Source organism: Diabrotica virgifera, chromosome 1 (genome assembly GCF_917563875.1).
Source record: "Diabrotica virgifera virgifera chromosome 1, PGI_DIABVI_V3a".
NCBI lineage: Eukaryota > Metazoa > Arthropoda > Insecta > Coleoptera > Chrysomelidae > Diabrotica > Diabrotica virgifera.
Window position 1 is genome coordinate 12,262,597 of NC_065443.1, and position 22,315 is coordinate 12,284,911.

A 22,315-nucleotide genomic window follows, 5' to 3' on the forward strand; every position below is an offset into this window, starting at 1 on the left:
TTTGAGTTCTGAACTTCTAAATGAATTATGTATGATAAACATTGATAATAATGAACAAACTTTTTGAATTGTTTTTTTACCTGAAAGTATTTATGCATGTGCCATGTCTTTCAAACTAAATATCTACTTAATTATTTTATCAGAGTGTGTTAAGAGCTTTTCTTAAAAGGACCTTTTTGCATTATTAGGACTGCCAGGACAAAAAGGAGATAAGGGTGATGGTGGTCGATTCGGTCGACCTGGATTCACGGGATACCAGGGATTACCAGGTCCCCGTGGACCTAAAGGACTAGATGGCCTACCGGGTCCCGCAGGAAAGGAAGGATTAGATGGATCACCAGGATCGGATGGTCTGGAAGGTGTTCCAGGTCCACCAGGTAACCCGGGTATACTCATATATCCTGCAGGCAATCTCATAAAAGCAGATGAAGCTGAAATCGGAGATGCTGGTTACCCAGGAATTACAGGACCAGAAGGACCTCCTGGTCCAAAAGGTCCATTTGGCGAAGAGGGATTCATTGGTTTTAAAGGAGAACGGGGAGATGTTGGTGAAAGTGGAAATCCTGGTAGAGATGGATTGGCTGGATTAAATGGTTTGCCGGGAGAGAAAGGGGAACCGACTTCTGCAACCAAGGAAGAGCTGAGGGGATTTACCGGACTGAAAGGTGTAGCGTAAGTATTTACCATGACAGTAATTATATCTGGACCTAAACGACTTTTGTGATTATAGTATTTAGCATTTAAAACTATTTCAATATATATAGCGATACGCTCTAATTACTATTTCGCTAATTTTAATTTTAATATTTTTTCTCAAAAGCGAAACAACTTATTCATTCGAAATTCACATTAAATTAAACACAAAAATGCTAAGAGTGAAATGGCTTTACTCTGTTAACATCTGTTTCCTCACCCACATAAATTAGTTATCATATCAGACCATTATGTCAACAAAGAATGCATCGAAATTGTTTTCTTAAAACTGCGAAAGTGTACGCCGGACCTAGTGATTTATTGACAGCTGGTCAAAGTAAAAGGAACACAAACATATTTATCGTTTGTGGTTTTTTCTTTAGTCACTACACAGCATTCGAACGATTCACACACACACCGACTCGACCCTCTCCGAGAGACCTAAACGAAAACACATTTTCGTTACAACAATAAAATTACCGTTTGTTTTATTATATTCATTTTTAATTAAATTCCAGCAACTCACCCATCGGAATATATATTTTAAACCATTTGTTAAATTTAAACCGTTATTTTAACGAAATCTTTCCTTCAATCTCCGTTACAGAATGGTTAAGTGTTATGTATGGCCCATATTGTTATTCGGCATGGAGACATGGACGTTGAAAATATCTTCCATTAATAAGTTGGAGGCCTTCGAAATGCGGATCTTTCGAAGAATGTTCCGCATACCATGGACAGATAGGGTGAGAAATGAGGGAGTCTTAAGAAGAGCAAATACCGAGAGTAGAGAATTGCTCAACTTGATCAAGGCACGAAAAATTGGATACCTGAGCCATAAGAGAGGAGTAGGTCGTAAACAAATGACGTGGCTACGAAATATAAAGAACTGCACAGGCATAAATAACACTAGCGAACTTTTGCATGCCGCTAAAGACAGACGTCTGACCTTAAGATAAAATTCGTCAACGCACTATAATAAGAAGAAGAAAAAGAAACCATTTGTTGTGTCTGTCCTCTGTATGTATGTTTTAGCCTGTTCTGTGTTCAGTTAAATCCATCCTAGCCACCATCCCTCCTTTTAGCAATAACTGAGAAAAAATATGACAGTGTTTACTTCTGAAATCATTCCTTATACCGGCATCATATCATGTAATGTACCGGGTGTCCCAACAAGAATGGCTCTCGGCCATATCTCAGGAACCGTTTATACTACAGCTTTGGGAAAAATTTTTTTTAACAAAAGTTGCCCCTAGAAAAGCCTGGAAATTATTTTCATAATTGTAAGTCTACCGCTAGAGGGCGTAATTGAATATCAAAAATTAAAAAATCGAAATTTTACAAAATTTGCCTAATGAAAGGGCACTGGAAATCCAATCATCGTATTCTTCATACAATTCTGTGCATATTTTATTTCACAAGTTTAAGTCTACCTGTGCAAATAAGAGGTGGGGGTGAGTGGGAACCTTGTTATGAAAAAATCGCTGTAAATCCTGTTCTACTTAATCGATTTTTACAAACTTGGTCTTGTTGAAAACAGCTCTTTTTCGTCAATGTAATAGTTGTCATTTGGAAACGGCCAATTACGTAATATGCCGGCTAGAAGGCGCTATTTATTTTTTTTTTAGAAATCTAGTTTTCTTTGCAAAATATTAAATACAAGTATGTATTTTTTCCTGTATTACAAAATTAGACCAAATTAGCAACAGAATACCGAAAACAGCATGTCAATACCTTTTTTCTATCTCGAGATATCTTAAGAAACGTGTAAATTTTAAACATAACTGTTGCTGTCATATAAGTGGAAATATATAGAAGCACGTAGTGTGCTATGGAAAAAACAAAGAAACATTGTCCACATGTCATCGTATATAATGAATCAAAACAACAATATGACAAATAACACTATAAAATATAACAAAAAAAGAGTGTGTGTACTTTGTACGCGAGTAAGAAGTTATACTTCTATTATTATGATTTTAACGAAATAAATATATTTTAAACAGTTTAATTTTATTTTTATTTAAATATTACACTAATTTTAATACTTAAAATATTACCAAAAAAATAGCGTTAATATGTAAATTTTTATAAATTGTTGCCTCCTCGCATTTGCTTTTCTCTCGATAAATCGTAGAAAATGTAAAAACGTCAGATTTTCTACACAATTTTTTAATTTTTATTTCATTATATTTTAATATCAATTATCCTATTCCCAACTAAGATAAATACATAACAACTGTTATTGTCACGGGTAAACTAAGTTAAGGAAGTCAAAATGGAAACAAGTAGTGTGCTATGAAAAAAATAGAACTATTAGAAGTATTAACTTCAAGAAGTCATCATGTGTCAAATTATGTGTCAAATCAGTAAAACATAAAAATTTGTTCATTGATGGTTTGTTGCGGTTTGTTTCTATTAAATTTTATATAAAATTTGTACAGAGTGAAATTCAAGATGATTCTTACAAACTAAGAAGCATTTGACATGATAGCCACATTCTTTGAATGCATATGAAATATCCCCAAAGAAGTCACCCCAGTAGTAGAGTTTTTCATATTTCGTTTTGATTTATTATATACGGTGACATCTGGAAAATGTTTCTTTGTTTTTTTTCCATAGCACACTACTTGCTTCTATATATTTCCACTTATATGACAGCAACAGTTATGTTTAAAATTTACACGTTTCTTAAGATATCTCGAGATAGGAAAAAGGTATAGACATGCGGTTTTCGGTATTCTGTTGTTAATTTGGTCTAATTTTGTAATACAGGAAAAAAAATACATACTTGTATTTAATATTTTGCAAAGAAAACTAGATTTCTAAAAAGAAAATAAATAGCGCCTCCTAGCTGGAATATTACGTAATAGCCTGTTTACAAATTATAACTATTACATTGACGAAAAAGAGCTGTTTACAGCGATTTTTTCATAACAAGGTTCCCACTCACCCCCACCTCTTATTTGCACAGGTAGACTTAAACTTGTAAAATAAAATATGCGCAGAATTTTATGAAGAATACGATAATCGGATTTCCAGTGCCCTTTCATTAGGCAAATTTTGTAAAAGTTCGATTTTTTAATTTTTGATATTCAATTACGCCCTCTAGCGGTGGACTTACAATTATGAAAATAATTTCCAGGCTTTTCTCGAGGCAACTTTTCTTATAAATTTTTTTTCCCAAAGCTGTACTATAAACGGTTCCTGAGATATCGCCGAGCGCCACTCTTATTGGGACACCCGGTACTTTCTACCGGGACCTGAAGATGCTGTGCAAAGTATAGACAGCGAAACCGATCGTCCGATGTAAATAAACAGATTGTGAGAACGTCTTTTGTTTCTTTACTAACTTTACTTACTTATCTAAATTACTTTATTAAATGAATCCTTAATATTTTCAGAGGTAGAAAAGGTGAACCTGGTAGGCCAGGGGCGAGAGGTATTGAAGGTACAATAGCTGGAAGTCTCCAGAGGAATAGAGGTGACAGAGGAATTGTAGGAGATTTTGGAGAGCCAGGTAAGTAAATGAGTTATTGTTCATTTTCATTATAATTCTGTAAATGCTTCTTTCAGGATATGAGGGTAGGCCAGGAGAAAAAGGCTTTATGGGTTCTCCGGGTTGGCCAGGTCTTCCAGGTCCAGCAGGAGAACAAGGTGTATCGTACGTAGGGCCTCAAGGTTTGAAAGGATATCCAGGAATTGCGGGAGATCATGGTTTTTCTGGAAGTCCTGGTGAACCAGGTAATAGAGGACTTGATGGTATACCAGGTTTAGAAGGACCTAAGGGAGATAGAGGTGATAACGGACGGCCAATTTTATATGGAGATATGGGATACCCTGGACCTAAAGGCATAAAAGGTTTAGCAGGCGACTTTGGACCAGCTGGACGATCTGGTCTATCTGGTATACCTGGACCTAAAGGAGAAAGAGGTCCCAAAGGAGCTCCGGGATATTATGGATCACCTGGTTTGCCTGGACTTAAAGGTCAAAGAGGATCCGTAATTCCTGGTGCGCCAGGTAGAATGGGAGCTCCAGGACAACCTGGAGCCAAAGGTCAATACGGAGATATTGGAGAGTCAGGAGAAGATGGAAATCCTGGACAAGACGGATTATATGGAGCCAAAGGAGAACCAGGTTTCATGGGACCAAGGGGATCTCCCGGTAAGTTTAAAACCAAAATGGTAAATATTACGATTTAACACTTCATTCTTTATTTTTCAGGAGACGCAGGTCCAGTCGGATACCCTGGACACAGGGGAGCAAATGGTTTTCCCGGTTCACCAGGTGCACAAGGAAATCGAGGTGATTTGGGTCTCAGAGGTCCAGCGGGTCCTTCAGGTCCGAAAGGATTAGTCGGTCCTTTCGGTTCAAAAGGGGAGCGTGGTAATGTAGGACCAGCAGGTGGAGTAGGTTTTTCAGGACAAAAAGGTTTACCAGGACCAATTGGAGATATTGGTGTACCTGGATGGTCAGGAGAGAAGGGAGAATCTGCGGTTAGTGGACAACAGGGAGATCAAGGAGAACCTGGCATACCTGGACAACGAGGTTACCCTGGAAGGGATGGTTTGCCAGGCATACGTGGGCAACCTGGAGAGCCGGGTATCGATGTAGTAGGATATGCTGGATCTAAAGGCGAACGAGGTCAAACAGGACCAAACGGTTATAATGGTAGGCCAGGAATTAAAGGAAAACAAGGTGATCATGGAGGTGTAGGCTACTCAGGTGCAAGAGGTGACAAGGGATCCAGTGGTCTCGCAGGAAGATCGGGACTCGTTGGATTAGCTGGCTTCAAAGGAGAGCGTGGTGACGTGGGTTTTTCTGGAGTTAACGGTACTAAGGGAGAAAGAGGTATGGACGGGTTTAACGGACGTGCAGGAAGACCTGGTGCACCAGGAGATATGGGTTATCCAGGAATGATAGGAATGCCTGGTGTCAGAGGTCAAAAAGGTAACAGAGGTCCAGCCGGTCGTCAAGCTTTTGGTATTGCAGAAAAAGGAGATATTGGTGACTATGGCATGACTGGAATTCAGGGTAAATAATTTTTTATTATTTTTGATTTACATTAATTTAACATATTATTTTAGGTCTAAAAGGTATTCAAGGAGATATAGGATATCCAGGGCCAACAGGTTCAAGAGGTGAAGTTGGTGCGATTGGTTTACCAGGCTTATCAGGAGAACCAGGTTATCCCGGTCTCCCAGGCGATAGAGGAGACATTGGTTTTGAAGGTGCGCCAGGTATACCTGGACAAAACGCAGAACCAGGGGAAAGAGGGCGGCCTGGATTCGATGGTAGTCCCGGACGTCCCGGTTTTCCTGGACAAAAAGGTGCTCCTGGAAAATTCGGACCTGATGGACAAATGGGACGAGCTGGTTTACCGGGATTATCATTAAATGGTGTCAAAGGAGAAAGAGGAGATTTTGGTTTGATGGGATTCCCAGGATTACCTGGATCCGAAGGTAAAATTTTGGATTTATCCAAAAATTTTTGGTCATTTATAATATGTTTGCAGGAAGACCCGGTGTCATAGGAAAAAGAGGTCGACCTGGAGCACCTGGAGTTAGAGGTGAACCTGGCTATTCTGCTTATAGTGCTAAGGGAGAACAAGGTGATGTTGGATTTAGAGGTGCGCCAGGATTCAACGGAACGAAAGGAGAGCGCGGTACTGCTGGACTCGATGGTTTATCTGGACCTACAGGTCCTTCTGGACTTAAAGGAATGATGGGCATGTTTGGATTCGAAGGCCAGAACGGATTTCCCGGATTAAGAGGACAAAAGGGAGAACCAGGTGACTATGCTATTGATGCACAACCAGGTGAACTGGGTGACATTGGTTTACCAGGAATGGACGGTTCTAGAGGATTACAAGGATTACCAGGCCGGGGTGGGGCACCAGGAATACGTGGTGCGATGGGTGATAGAGGTATGTAAACCAGCTTTCAAGCCTATATTAAATTATACCATAATATCTTTATATATGTGTATATTTTTATATATTTTTCGAATGGATATTTTATACATATTTTTAGGTGACACTGGTCTTGCTGGTCTTCCTGGTTTAAACGGTCCTAAAGGAATGAGAGGAATGCCAGGTTTCAATGGTCGTGTCGGTGTTAAAGGTTACAGAGGTGCTAAGGGAGAACGTGGTGAACCCGCTCCACAATATTTAGGACCTCAGAGCAGAGGATTCCACTTCACAAGGCATTCTCAATCAGAAATCGTACCCGTTTGTCCAAAAAATACTGTCAAAATGTGGGACGGTTATTCGTTATTGCATATTATGGGGAACGAAAGATCTCATGGCCAAGATTTAGGTAAGTTTATTATTTTTCATGGGAAGATATTTGTTATACTAATACACTCGCCGATAAAATTAACCGCCCACCTTAAAAATGTTTCATTTTTGGGTCTAGGACGTTTCATCGCCGCCGTTTCGATGCCGCCAGTTCGATGCCGATGCCGGCCGATTCATCGCCAGTCAATTAATCGCTATCTGATATATTTCCGAATTTTCGACAGTTACAATTATTAGTTATTTTTAGTATTAATTAGGAATTCTAAAAAATGCGAGATATGACGGCGATGAAATGGACTGGCGCTGAACCGGCGGCATCGAAACGTCCCATTGTTACTTGGAGATCGACTGAGATTTCACCTGAGTGGTGCAAAGGGATGTTGCCTGGATATCAACTGAGAAATCACTGAGAGGGTGAGAACGGGTGCTCTCGTATTCGAAAATATTTTGCAAAAGTACATGTCTTTTGAAGCACACACATTAAAATTAAACACATACCTACATATAAAAGGCACAGTCAATATACCTACATGCTTACACTATTACAGTGTTGCATTTCAAAGATGGAGTTATACGAATTAAAAATATTTATTTTTAAAATGATTTATATGTTCGAAAAAGATATTCGAACAGAAATTTTTACCTTTTTATAGATTCTGTGAACTAAATAACACTCTTAAATGTTACAGGGGCCCCAGGAAGTTGCCTAAGAAAATTCAATACCATGCCTTTCCTGTTCTGTAACATTAACGATGTCTGCGATTATGCCCAGAGCAACGAATACAGTTACTGGTTGTCCACCACTGAACCTGTACCAATGACGATGACACCCATTGCCGCTCAAAATGTCCAAAGATACATTTCAAGGTATGTACTTATGTATATATCGCTTCGAATACAAGATTATGCGTTACAGTTGAAGACTACATCAATCTAATATTTTTAAACTTTTTAGGTGTTCTGTTTGTGAAGCGCCTACCAGAGTAGTTGCAGTTCATAGTCAAGCTACGGAAATTCCTCAGTGTCCTCAAGGTTGGGAAGAATTGTGGGTCGGATACAGTTTTCTGATGGTAAGGTTTATTGTTTAGTATTCAAAATCACTCACTTTTATTCCCATATATTATAAGAAAGGTATTCTTGAGTGTTGACTGAACATTCAACACTAAAGGATATATTATTAAGAAAACAATGAAACTCTACCAAAAATAGAAAATTATGAAATAGAGGTAGCTCTATGACAATTAAAGAACAATAAATCAGATGGAATCCTTGCTGAAATGTTGAAAGAAGGGAAAGAAGAAATCTTGCAAACATTAATAGTCTAGTAAAATAAAATTACACTACATGTAATTCAAAATGTAAATTCGTACAGATCGAAACAAATTTTATATCAAAGTTTAGGTGGGTACAAAAGATATTTTCAAGAAAGTATCCAAATCATACAAGGGGATCATTGTTTAAATAATTAAAAAGGGGTCATTTTTGCATAAAAATTACTTTTTTAACTGCTGAGGTCATCCAATTACTAATGAAGGTCTATAGGATTGTTTTCTTTAAAGTTGAAGGGTAAATCTTTCACATAAGACTTACTAAATTAAATTTGGCCCCCTATTTATTTAAATAAATATACATAAAACTTTAAAAACAAATTTACAATAAATTATTTTTAGCGTTTTAAATAAGCACTATAAAATATCTTATTTTACAAGATAACTTGCGCTATGTTATCAGTATTAATAAAAAAAATTAGTTCAAAAATATTTAATATTTTTTGAGATATTGAATTTGTTTATTAAATATTACTCTATTTTCAATTGCAAAAACGCGGTTGTTGCCAAAGAAATATTAACCTGTATTAAATCTTATTATTTTTACTTTTATGTATATTTTCGATAAATGTATTGATAAATTCAAATTTCAATTAAACTTCCCCCTAAAATGGCATTTGAAAATTATTCAAATTTGTTTATAATTTGTTTTTTTAATACCGTCGCGGGGATTAAATATTTTGAAATGCCGTTTCGATAATTGGGTTCCTGGGTATTTTTCACTAATTAACAAATTTTTTTGTCTTTCTTTCCTCTTCTTTTTTTTTCTTGGAATTATATTACTACGGGCCCTTTTTGGGTTAAGTTTCATTAAGAATGTCGAATCTCTAAGTTGTAGATTCTAGACCTAAAAATATTAAGATTGGTCTAAAATCACTTAAATAAAATGTGAATACTTACTGAGTTACAGGGTTTTATTTAAAAATAAAAATTATTTTTACCAAGTACTTTCAAACTATTTGACGTATCCTTATCATACTTGACAGAAAGTGTGAGTACTATACAGTCTACTAAATTGTGATAAATAAAAGTTTCTAGCTACCACCAGAGGCGTACGACAGGGGACAGTTAATGGTTGACCCTTCCCAAATTGTACGCCACTGTGGGAATTACTATTTTAGCGAAATTTATGGAGTCCAATACTTTCTATGTAAATAATATACTCCTTACTGGTAACGATTAAGTCATTCGTTTTCGAGATATTGGACGTTAAAAATAAAACGGCATAGTTATTGTAATTCATTCATTCATTCATTTTAAACTTACAATATCTCTCAAACTGATGACTTTATCGATACCAATAAAGTTATTTACATACAAAGTATTGGAGAATCGAAAAATTTCGCTACAATAGTAATTCACTCAGTGGCGTAGAATTTGGAAAGGGTCAATCATTCACTATCCCCTGTCGCACGCCTCTGGAACTAGCTAGAAACGTTTATTAATCACAAATTGGTAGGTTGTATAATAGCCACACTTTCTGCTAAGTATGATAAGGATACGTCAAATAGATTTAAAGTACTTGGTAATAATAATTTTTAAATTTTTAAATAAAACACCCTGTAACTCAGTAAGTAGCCACATTTTATTTAAGAGATTTTAGTTAAATCTTAATATTTTTAGGTCTAGAATCTACAACTCAGAGATTCGATATTCTTAATAAAATTTAACCCTAAAAGGGCCCGTAGTAATATAACTCCAAGAAAAAAAAAGAAGAAGAAAAAACGACAAGAAATTTTTGTTAATTAGTAAAAAATTCCCAGGAACCCAATTATCGAAACGGCATTTCAAAATACTTAATCCTTGAGACGTTATTAAAAAAACAAATTATAAACAAATTTGAATAATTTTCAAATGCTATTTCAGGGGGGAGTTTAATTGAAATTTGAATTTATCAATACATTTATCAAAAATTTACATAAAAATAAAAATAATGAGATCTTAAGCAGTTGAATATTTCTTTGGCAACAACCGCGTTTTTGCAATTGAAAATATAGTAACATTTAATAAACAAATTCAATATCTCAAAAAATATTAAATATTTTTTGACCAATTTTTTTTCGCTTAATACTGGTAACATATCGCAACTTAGTCTGTGAAATAAGATATTTTAGAGTGCTTATTTAAAACGCTAAAAATAATTTTTTGCAAATTTGTTTTTAAAGTTTTATATACAATTATTTAACTAAATAGGGGGTCAAATTTAATTTAGTAAGTCTTATCTGAAAGATTTACTCTTCGACTTTGCAGAAAAAAATCCCATAGACCTTCATTAATAAGTGAATTACCTCAGCAGTTAAAAATGTACTTTTTTTGCAAAAATGACCCCTTTTTAATTATTTAAACAATGATCCCCTTGTATGATTTGGATACTTTCTTGAAAATATCTTTTGTACCCACCTAAACTTTGATATAAAATTTGTTTTAACCTGTACGAATTTACATTTTGACTTTTTTTTTATTTTATTAGGCTATAAGAAATCTCAAAGTTTTAAAGTTTTCAACCTAATAGAAATATTAAAATATTGAAAAGTATTAAAAATATTCCTAAAAGATATTATTTAATTGAAAACTTATTGGAGCATTTTCCTGGTCACCCCTCCATGGCTTCTAAAAATTGCAAGCCAGATGGATGCTGAAGCGAAGAAGACAAGGACAAGAGGGAATTCAAAAACTTATAATTCGCGACCCCGTCTGTTCAGCTGGTAAATTCCAACCGAAAATGGACCTAGTTACTCAAATGAGTAAAACTAATATAAAATGATATAAAAATATATACCATTTTTATTCAGTTGCAATGCGAAGGCAAAACTGTCTTATTTTTCACTTAGAACAGAGAGCGCAAACCAGCACTCTAAATCGACGATTTTCGACTCTATTTGGAGTCATCATCAAAGAGGCGTAGGTTTGCTGATCTCTTCCCTAAGTGACGAAACTCCGAGAGCTTATCCCCGCATTGCAACTGACGTTTATAGAGTAGGTGTCTAATGACATCTGGTAACTGAAAGTCAAAGTTTTAAAGTTTTCAACCTAATAGAAATATTAAAAATATTTAAAAATATTCCTAAAAGATATTTAATTGAAAACTTATTGGACCATTTTCCATGGCTTCTAAAAATTGCAAGCCAGATGGATGCTGAAGCGAAGAAGACAAGAGGGATTTCAAAATCTTACAATTCACGACCTCGTCGTTACCGATTACCGTTTAAAACTTTGACTTTCAGTTACCAGATGTCGTTAGACACCTCAGTGGCGGCTCGTGACCTCAGTATGCGGGTAGGCTACACATATACTTCGGGTAGGCGACAAAAAATATCCTACAGTTTGTAATACCGTCTTGCAATACTAAATGTAATCTATGAGCGCAATAATGTGTAAAATTGCTTTTGGAGCATCTACTTTAATTTTTGATGGTAATCCGTTTAATTAGCCAGCCATTACACTTGCACCATCGTAAAATTGAGCAACTAATTTATTTTTGTAATCATATGGCTCAAGCACGTTTGAAATTAAACTATATAGAGCGTCTGCAGATCTATTATCGCTAACATCAAAAAACCCTAAAAATCTTTCTGTTACCTGACCAACTTTGTTAACAAAACGGATTGTTAAAGTACACTGTGATTTTTCGGTTATATCAGTAGTATCGTCAGCTAGTATAGAAAAAAATTGACTTTCATTAATTTCTGTTGAAATTTCATTTTTTACGTAATCGGCAAGAAAATCTATTAAATCATTTTGTATTGTTTTTGACAAACCCGTGAACACCCCTTCTATTTTTTAACATGATCCTGGATTTCCTGATCGCGTTTAACTACTAAATTAAAAAATTTCTATAAAATTACCCATGTTTGAAGAATTATGGCTCTCATCACGACCGCGAAATGTAAGTTCTTGTTTTGCTAAAAGAATTGTAACATCAATTTCTTCAACTTCTTCAATATTTTTCAACTTCTTCATTATATATCTTATTAGATAGAGAAATATGTCCAGCGAAAGCACTGTCAGTAGTTTGTTTATTTTTTCTAACCGTTTTAAATCTAAGCAATTGTTTAAATGTTCTTTCGAAGATTCATGTTTTTTTACACTAGCTGATAAATTTTTCAAATCTGAATATCCCTGACTCACCCAAACATTTTGCTTCAAATTTGAGAGCAACAGACAAGGCCAACAGAAAAGTGAATTTTTAAAATAACTTCCGCTTAGCCATTTATGATTTTCATTGTTTTAAACGATCTCGAAAATGGTTGATTGTCTTTTGTCTTATCTGTGGATAAAATTGTTAAATTTTGTAAAGGCCGGCCCATTGAAATAATTACTAATCTTTCTTGATTTTGGCGCCTTGAAAAAGGCGTCTCGATCAAACTGCATATTACATCGTTTAAAATATTCATATTCGATGACTAAAGTTTTTCCACCAATAAAACTAACACACCTACGTTTCAACAACGTCAAATATTACTTATTTTATTTATTTATCAAATAATAATTTACTATTCGAATAAATTGATAAGTTAACAATTAACCTCGCTTTAAATTTTTAATTATCTATAACATCTAATAACACATTATTCAGTTTTCATAAACAAATTTAAATTGTCCTACCTAGTTTTATTCAATACTTAACCTACTAATAACAGCCAAAATCAAAAAACAATTATTTTAAAACAGTTTCACAAGACACAAGAGAAGCAACTGATAAAATTTTGTAGGTCCGGCTGTAAGACTCTGTGCCTATCCGCCCGTTCAAAATCGTAGAATACGGTCGCTAGACCTGCAGCAGGCCTGCTCGCGTAAACAGAGAGAGATCGCACGTCAATTCGGTGTTGGCGTCGTTCTATTTCAGGCTACGTTCCCGAGTGCCTGACCAAGGAGAATATAGAATCTATACAGTACTACTGATACTACAAGGAGCGTACAATAATTATAGCTACGGAGAAAATTTTTTGGATATTTTTAAAAATAATTTGGATAATTTTTGCTATTTTATTGTAGATATTGTGTCAAAATTTATAAATTACAATTTTGAAATAAGTAATTTATATTAATAATTTATATTATTGTACTACATTTGAAGAGGGTAGGCGGCGCCTACATTGCCTACCCCGACGGGCCGCCCCTGAGACACCTATCCCATAAACGTCAGTTGCAACGCGGGTATAAGTTCTCGGAGCTTCGTCACTTGGGGCAGAGATCAGCAAACCTACGCCTCTCTGATGATGACTCCAAATAGAGTCGAAAATCGTCGATTTAGAGTGTTGGTTTGCGCTCTCTGTTCTAAGTGAAAAATAAGACAGTTTTGCCTTCTCATTGCAACTGAATAAAAATGGTATACATTTTTATTTCATTTTATATTAGTTTTACTCCTTTGAGTAACTAGGTCCCTTTTCCGTTGGAATTTACCAGCTGAACAGACGGGGTCGTGAACTGTAAGTTTTTAAATTCCCTCTTGTCTTCTTCGCTTCAACATCCATCTGGCTTGCAATTTTTAAAAGCCATGGAGGTGTTACCAGGAAAATGGTCCAATAAGTTGGTTGAAAACTTTATTAATGGTCCTATTAGGTTGAAAACTTTAAAACTTTGACTTTCAGTTACCAGATGTCGCTAGACATCTACTCCATAAACGTCAGTTGCCATGTGGGGATAAGTTCTCGGAGCTTCGTCACTTGGGGCAGAGAGCAGCAAACCTAAGCCTCTCTGATGATGACTCCAAATAGAGTCGAAAATCGTCGATTTAGAATGCTGGTTTGCATTCTGTTCTGTTCTGTGAAAAATAAGACAGTTTTGCCTTCGCATTGCAACTGAATAAAAATGGCATACATTTTTATTTCATATTAAGAAATCTATTTAATCAGTGTCTACATAAAAAAGAAATACCCGACGAATAGAACGAAAGCCTTACAATTCTGCTATTTAAAAAAGGCGACTGAAAAGACATAAAAAATTACAGACCCATCTCACTGCTGTCGCAAATGTATAAACTATTCATGAGGATTATCAAGAATAGGCTAACACACAAACAATTCAGTAGGTAACACACAAATTGGACTCATTTCAACCAGTAGAGCAGGTAGGATTCCGAAAAGGATATAGCACCACTGGCCATCTTTTAACAATTAGGACACTAATAGAGAAAGCTAAGGAATACCATATTGATCTGCACTTAGCGTTCGTCGACTATGAAAAAGCTTTTGACAGCATGGAAATGTGGGCAATAGAAAAAGCTATAAACAACTGTAGAATAGATTTCAGATACAGAATGCTAATTACACAATATACAGGGTGTCCCGAAAAGATTGGTCATAAACTATACCACACATTCTTCTAACCTAACTTACCTTAGTACAAATGTGCTCATAAAAAAAGTTACAGCCCTTTGAAGTTACAAAATGAAAATCGATTTTTTTCAATATATCGAAAACTGTTAGAGATTTTTTATTGAAAATTGACATATCATATCGTATTACTCTTATACGTATCATTCTTATGGCAGTAACATCTTAAAACAAAATTATAGTGAAGTTTGTCCACCCCATAAAAATTTTATGGGGGCTTTGTTCCCTTAAACCCCCCCATACTTTTGTATACGTTCCAATTAATTCATTATTGTGGTATCATTAGTTAAACACAACGTTTTAAAAACTTTTTTGACTCTTAGTATTTTTTCAATAAGCCAGTTTTTATTGAGATGCGGCTTCTTTTTTAATATATTTACATAAAATTTTTATGGGTGTTTTGTTCCTTTAAACCCCCTAGTGTACGTTCCAATTACACTATTATTGTGGTACCATTAGTTAAACACAGTGTTTTTAAAACTTTTTTGCCTTTTAGTCTTTTTTTGACAAATCACCTTTTATCGAGATATGGCTTCTTTTTCAAAATATACCTAAAAATGTAAATTATAAATACATTTTCAGATTATTAACAGGTCTCTATAATCGTACTTAACCATATACAAATATGTGGTGGATTCGACAAATATTCAAAATAGGTCGATAAACACTGGCTTATCAAAAAAGTACTAAGAGGCAAAAAAGTTTTAAAAATATTTTGTTTAACTAATGGTGTCACAATAATAATTTAATTGGAACGTACACAAAAGTTTGGGGGGGTTTAAAGGAACAAAACCCCCTTAAAATTTTTATGGGGTGCACAAATTTCACTTTAATTTTTTTTTAAGATGTTGCTGCCATAATAATGCCACATGTCCATTTTCAATAAAAAATCTCGAAGGGTTTTCGATAAGGAAAAAAAATCGATTTTCATTTTGTAATTTCAAAGGGCTGTAACTTTTTTTGTGTGCACTATTGTATATAAGTAAGTGAGGTTCAGTCAGCATATTTTTGACCCCAGAATCTGTGGTATACTTTATGACCATTCTTTTCGGGACACCCTGTATAATAAATCAAAAATGGAAGAAACCACAAAACCTATACCAATTAACAGAGGAGTGTGGCAGGGAGATGTTGTTTCTCCTAAACTATTTTCAGTAGCACTGGAAGATGTTTTTAAAACAATGGAATGGACAGACATGGGAATAAACACAAATGAAAAGAAACTAAACTACCTAAGATATGCAGACGATATAGTATGATGACTTCTTACCCCCCTGATACGCTTCTTAACGATAACCATGTTTTTGTTTTCTTTATGTTTATTGCTAAACCAAACTGTTCCCCACTATCATAAATAGTGTTTAGTAGCGTCTGCAGGCCTTTCTCACTTTTGGCGATACGTAACCTTTAATTTAGTTTATGTAAAAAACTCATACAGAAGTCAAAACTTCAACTTGTATTCTGGTATAAAATCGTTTATTAAAAAACTATCTAAAAAGTCATCCAAATGGATTGCAAAACGTTTTTGTTCTAATTCAGAACATCTTCAGTGCATTCTGCTGAGTAGTTTGAAACTAGCACACCCATAGAGCACACCATTCAAGGTGGTAACCGCATAATATATGGTTTAAATATGTTATTTTAACAAAACATGGTGACTACAAGTCGATGTTATTACAGTGGCGTGCTGGAACTTTTCAAGCGGCGCGGTGATTTTATAGAAAAGCGACCTCCCATCCTCATTTTACCTTCTATTATCAGAATGTTTTATTCGGTATTTAAAAAAAAACAAAAAAAAAACAAAAATATAAATTATTTTTGAATCAAACATAAAACTTTGAATTCAATGATTTTTTTCTTAATTTGCTATATTTTTTCATTTAAGAATAATAAATCTTACTAATAATAATTGACATAATGTATGACAATATTGTATGCAGTACCTAAGGCAGAAACCATAATTTCCTAAATCAATATAATATGAATTTAATGTAATTAAGGTACAAGTAAAATAAAATTGAGAATTTTTAAATTATGTATTAATTTGCATTTTAGTAAATCAATTAGGTATACAAGAGAGTACAAATACAAGTACAGTGCAAATACTTTAATTTAACAATATTTAAAATGTTAATACAACGCAATAATCTAAATATTCTTTTGCAATTATTTTATAAAATAATTGCTTAACTCTCGATCAATAATTTCCGCAGTAAACTAGATTTTTGAGCAAATTCGTCGATTATTTCATCATTTTTAAGCTCATACAAAGCTTCTTTTTCTATAGTCATTATCATAAAAGTGATCTTGTGTAAAAGTACTTCTTCGCCGATTTTTTATGTATTTCAATGTTGAAAAGCTTTTTTCGAAAGATACTTGTGTCACTGAAAGGGTTAATAAATGCTTAAATTATACTATTTAAATTTGGATAAGCACGCACTGATATAAGTTGTACTTATGCAAAACAGCGTAACAGCAAGCTATACAATCTTTACACTTTTTAGTACCACACGGAGGTGAGGTTTTCAAGATATCAACATTGTCATTTGTTACTTCATGTTCATTATCACTTGGATTAATAATATCATCCTTTATATTTTCTGTAGGCTGAACATACTCATCATTAACTCCATCTTGTATAATCTCAGTATTTTGCAAAATCCTATTTTAATACAATCCATTTATCAGCAAAATCCATGAGTTCTTCTCTAATTGCAGTCGCAGATATGGTAGGATAAAACTTTCTTAATTTTTCAGTAAATGATTTAAATGCCATCAAAGGTGTACCATTTTTTTATTGTATTAAAATTTCTAGGATGTAGAGTGCTTATATCATCATAAAACGGTTTGATTTGTCTTGATCAAGTCGTTTTTAGATACTTTCAATAATTCGGTCAAAAATGAGCAAGACGTTTTTCCATTTTTTAATTCTGCAGAGTACACACATGTTTGAAGGAAATTGTAAAACCATAAATATACTTGTATGTATGAAGATAAATAATATTATCTGTAGCAATCTATTTATGTATATAGACTATAGAGTCTTACTCATTTACTTAAACTGTATTTCACAATAAAAAAAATTGATTTTTTTAAATGTTTTATTAATATTATTAGCAAAATTAACATCCGATTAGAAATTTAAAAAATATTTTTTGTTACATTGTGTAAAATTTTTTGTGAAAACCTATTTGACCGGCCTCAAGAGGCCGCGGCCTCTCGGTGATTGCACCGATTCATTTATATGGCCAGCACGCCATTGTGTTATTAGATATAATAGAATGTACCATGTTGCCCTTTGAGCATGTGTTCTATTATATCTAATAACATCGACTTTCACCATGTTTTGTTAAAATAGCATATTTAAACCATATATTATGCGGTTACCACCTTGAATGGTGTGCTAGTTTCAAACTACTCAGCAGAATGCACTGAAGATGTTCTGAATTAGAACGAAAACGTTTTGCAATCCATTTGGATGACTTTTTAGATAGTTTTTTAATAAACGATTTTATACCAGAATACAAGTTGAAGTTTTTACTTCTGTATGAGTTTTTTAAACTATGGTATACAGCCAACTATTGGGTTTTTCCCATTTACTTTATTTTTTAGTTTATGTACTATAAATATCGTATTTTAATTTGCTTTAAACTTTTAGCACACAGACGCTGGAGCAGAAGGTTCAGGCCAATCTCTAGTGTCCCCAGGTTCATGTCTGGAAGAATTCAGACCTAAACCCTTCCTCGAGTGTCACGGCCATGGAACCTGCAACTACTACACAACAGCCGTTTCGTATTGGCTCGCCACGATCGAGAACTACTCAATGTTCCGCAAACCCAGACCGGAGACTCTGAAGGCTGGTTCACTGACACAGAAAATCAGTAGGTGCTCAGTTTGTATTAAACGCAGGATCGACTCAAGACGACCCAACCAACCTGTACCTGAAGTACCTAGCGAAATTAACCAACCTTATAGGTAAGTTTTGTGATAAAAATATTGGCTAGTCACCACCTTCTCCAGTAACAAATCAAAGCAATATTTCCCTCCACTTTTTCCAGTCTTCTCTCCAATCTCAAATTACAAATCGAAGCAAATTATTTCCCTCCTCCCTTTCTAGTCTTCTTCTTCTAATACTTGTTGTAGATCTGTCGATCTGTTAATTCCGACGTTGAAGTATTTCTTGAGAGGTAGACTGCCAGCTATCTCTCCATCTTTTTGGTGGTCTCTCCGGTGGACGCTTGCCTGCTGGTTTTCCTTCTAGAGCAATTCTTGGTAGTCTGTGCTCCTCCATTCTTTTTACATTACTGAATCATTCTCTTCGTCTTTGCCTGCCCCATCTGACTACATCTTGCACGCCACATTGTTCCCTGATGATGTTGTTTCGTATTCTATCTCTTCTTGTCTTCCCTGCTATTGCCCTTAGTGTCTTCATTTCGGCTGTTCGTAGCATGCTTTTGGTTTTATTGGTGTCTTCTCTTGATTCAATGCCATAGGTCATAACAGGTCTGATGCAAGTTTTATAAATTATAACTCTGCTGTCCATTCTCATATATAGGTTATTCCAGGCCATATCTCTCAAACATCCGGACAAGACAGCGGCCTTGTTAATTTGTCCTCTTAAGTCTCTGGCTGGGTCATGATAACTTTTTAACTCTACATCTAGATATTTGAACTGGTTTAGATGTTCTATGGGTTTCCCCTCTACCACTAGCTTGCATCTAATTGGGTCTTTCGCAATGGTAATGCATTTTGTTTTCTGCGTGGATGTGGATATGTTCATGTTGATTCGTCGACATGCTTGATAGAATCGATAAAGTTTTTTTGTAGGTCATTCTCGTCCTCTGCAGTCAGGGCTGCATCATCCGCATAGCACACTATACTGATTCTACTGTGGCCGAGTCTGTATCCTAGTTGTAGCGATTCCACATCTTCTATTATTTCATCCATTAGCATATTGAATAGAAATGGATTGAGGCTGTCTCCCTGCTAGAGATACTGTCAAAATTCCCTCTCAAAGATGAAAAAGATGAAACACAAAAACTAAATTTGAGTTTTAGAAAATTTAAAAATCGGTTATTTAAGTGAATTTTGCAAATGTAGTGCCACTTCCCATCCAAATTTATACCACTTGTTGTTTTGTCTGTGTAGTTATAAAAATCCTGTGTGTTATTTATTTTATTTATTTATTTTAATAATTTCTCAATGTAAGTGCCTACACCCTGTAATTATTTATTCAATATTTCTTTCTGAACATACACTATCATACAATAGCTCTAACAAACCCCTTCCTTTTTTCAGATCACCTTTAATATTCTACAGTTTTTCAACCAATTTTATTTTGACAATCTTTTTTATCTATCATTTTTATCTAATTACTTATAATCCTCTACATTTCATAGATTTCCAAGTGATAGGCACCTACAATGATACAAAATAAATGACATCCCGTAGTCCTGTGACTGGGAACAATACTAACTTGAATATTTGTTCCTATTAGTCATTCTTTACTTCGACCTCTGCCCATAGCTCAAAACACCTAAGAGCAAAGACCTTCACAATCGGTTAAGTGTTTACAATAAGTCTATTTACACAGCTGCATTTATGAACATTCCCACCCGAACGTTGTCTTTCTCATAACTAATACATCTGTCTCTGTTTCACAATACACATCTGCCTTCAGGATCCATTCCAATTTACTGTGTTTTGACCTACGAAGCATGTCTGTTTGCCCAGTCCCTCACCTAGCTATCCTGTTAGCATAAGTTGGACGTTTAAACATGTTATCGATGAACTTACAAAGCATCCCTTGTAACGGCATCATTTAACTACTTGTAACGCCGACCTGAAGATGATCTGAATAGTGTAGATATCGAAACCGGTCGTCGAAGTATTATTAAATGATTTTGAGTAAGTCTGTGTTTCTTTACTTCATTTAAACCTTCTTTGTTTCTGCAATGATCTGGATTTCTTAACCTCTTGGTAGAAATTTTTTATCTTTTCATTTATGTAGGTTTCTATGTTTTTCAATTGCTTTTCTAGATGTTCTCTTTTCATCAGCCGTATCCGTTTCAGCAGCCATTATCATTATTTTTTCTATATTTATATAATTAAAAGTACATTTTATTCTAGGTCCCCTGGTAACAGACCAACATATCAACCATCATATCCATCATCATCTGGATCGTCATCAGGTTCATACACTGGCTCACAATACAGATCGTCTTCTGGATCACAATATGGCGGTTCTGGATCACAATATGGTGGTTCTTCTGGATCACAATATGGTGGTTCTTCTGGATCACAATATGGCGGTTCTTCTGGATCACAATATGGCGGTTCTGGATCACAATATGGCGGTTCTTCTGGATCACAATATGGCGGTTCTTCTGGATCACAATATGGCGGTTCTGGATCACAATATGGCGGTTCTTCTGGATCACAATATGGCGGTTCTTCTGGATCACAATATGGCGGTTCCTCTGGATCACAATATGGTGGCTCTTCTGGATCCCAATCATCACCGGGATCACCGTACGGAACATCTTCCGCAAGTTCCCCGTACGGACCTTCATACGGATCTTCTTCAGCGGGATCGTCATCAAGTTCAGGCAGGCAATACCCTCCGTACTACCAACCGGGCACCGGTCGTTCAGCTGCTGAGAATTCAACGAGTACTTCGCAACGTAGAGCGCATAGACCAGTCGGCTACAGACCTCAGAATCCTCCACCCGGCTTTATAAGTCCTACTGGTACCGCCAATCCAAATCTTAGAAATCTCAACAACCCCCCCAGAACGAGAGTTCGCAACGGTACACAGTACAGAAGAAGGAGGCCAAACTATGCTAGACTCCAAAATTCATCAACACAGTGACGCACTTGATGTGCCATAGATTTCTAATGTAACTTTATTGTAATTAATGTACAGTATATAATATAAGAAAATAGTAGCTTATATAAAGCTTTAAACGACTTGTGATTCCTATATCGCTGTATGTAAGCCGCTGTTGAAAGTATAGATATATTTAACAAATTTTTTAGTTGTAATTTCGCGAGAAATGTAAAGAACGTAAAAAATCGACTAAAAGATGACCAAGCATAGCTTGATCTATGGTGTTATGTAGCCAACGTTTTAATTTGGTGCCATACTTTTACACTTTAAATAAATTTGTATTTTTGTTTAAGCTTACGACAATAACTTGTGATTCCCTTTGTGTGTCATATTTTAGATCTTAAGCACTGCCAAAAATAGATTGTTAATAAATAAAAGTAAATAAACGCCATTTATGTACCTTGTTTTTTCTTTCTATACTCAAAGAAGAACACCAGAAAGGCGAAAATGTGAAGAAGAACGAAGAAAGGCAGGCATAATATGCAGATTAAAGAAGACGAGATACTAAAACGACCAAATACGATATGAAAAAGGATATGATTTCCTGAAAAATTCCTGAAAAGAGAGGAAATAATGGATGCCATTAAAGCACTGGAAAATAATAAAGCCCCAGGTATTGACACCATACTATGCTTTATAGACTTTGAAAAAGCATTTGATAGAGTAAGACACGACCTACTATTAGAACCTTTGCAAGAAGTCGGTTAGATGGGAAAGACATCAGATTACTAAAAAACTTGTACTGGAATCAAAACGCCAGAGTTAGGATAGA

At 35.0% G+C, this 22,315-nt stretch overlaps 1 protein-coding gene across 1 annotated transcript in view; it reads left to right on the forward strand.

Moving 5' to 3' along the window:
- Positions 1-21,942, forward strand: part of LOC114326360 (collagen alpha-5(IV) chain-like) — a 240,986-nt gene extending 219,044 nt beyond the window's left edge. Inside the window, exons 7-17 of the mRNA XM_050654543.1 lie at positions 189-672; positions 4,098-4,213; positions 4,270-4,857; positions 4,918-5,727; positions 5,781-6,155; positions 6,209-6,619; positions 6,726-7,010; positions 7,681-7,858; positions 7,947-8,061; positions 18,313-18,629; positions 20,784-21,942. Of these exons, the coding sequence (XP_050510500.1) occupies positions 189-672; positions 4,098-4,213; positions 4,270-4,857; positions 4,918-5,727; positions 5,781-6,155; positions 6,209-6,619; positions 6,726-7,010; positions 7,681-7,858; positions 7,947-8,061; positions 18,313-18,629; positions 20,784-21,525 (4,421 nt within the window). The 3' untranslated portion in view covers positions 21,526-21,942. The remainder of the gene's footprint in view (positions 1-188; positions 673-4,097; positions 4,214-4,269; positions 4,858-4,917; positions 5,728-5,780; positions 6,156-6,208; positions 6,620-6,725; positions 7,011-7,680; positions 7,859-7,946; positions 8,062-18,312; positions 18,630-20,783) is intronic.
- The last annotated feature ends 373 nt before the right edge of the window (positions 21,943-22,315 follow it).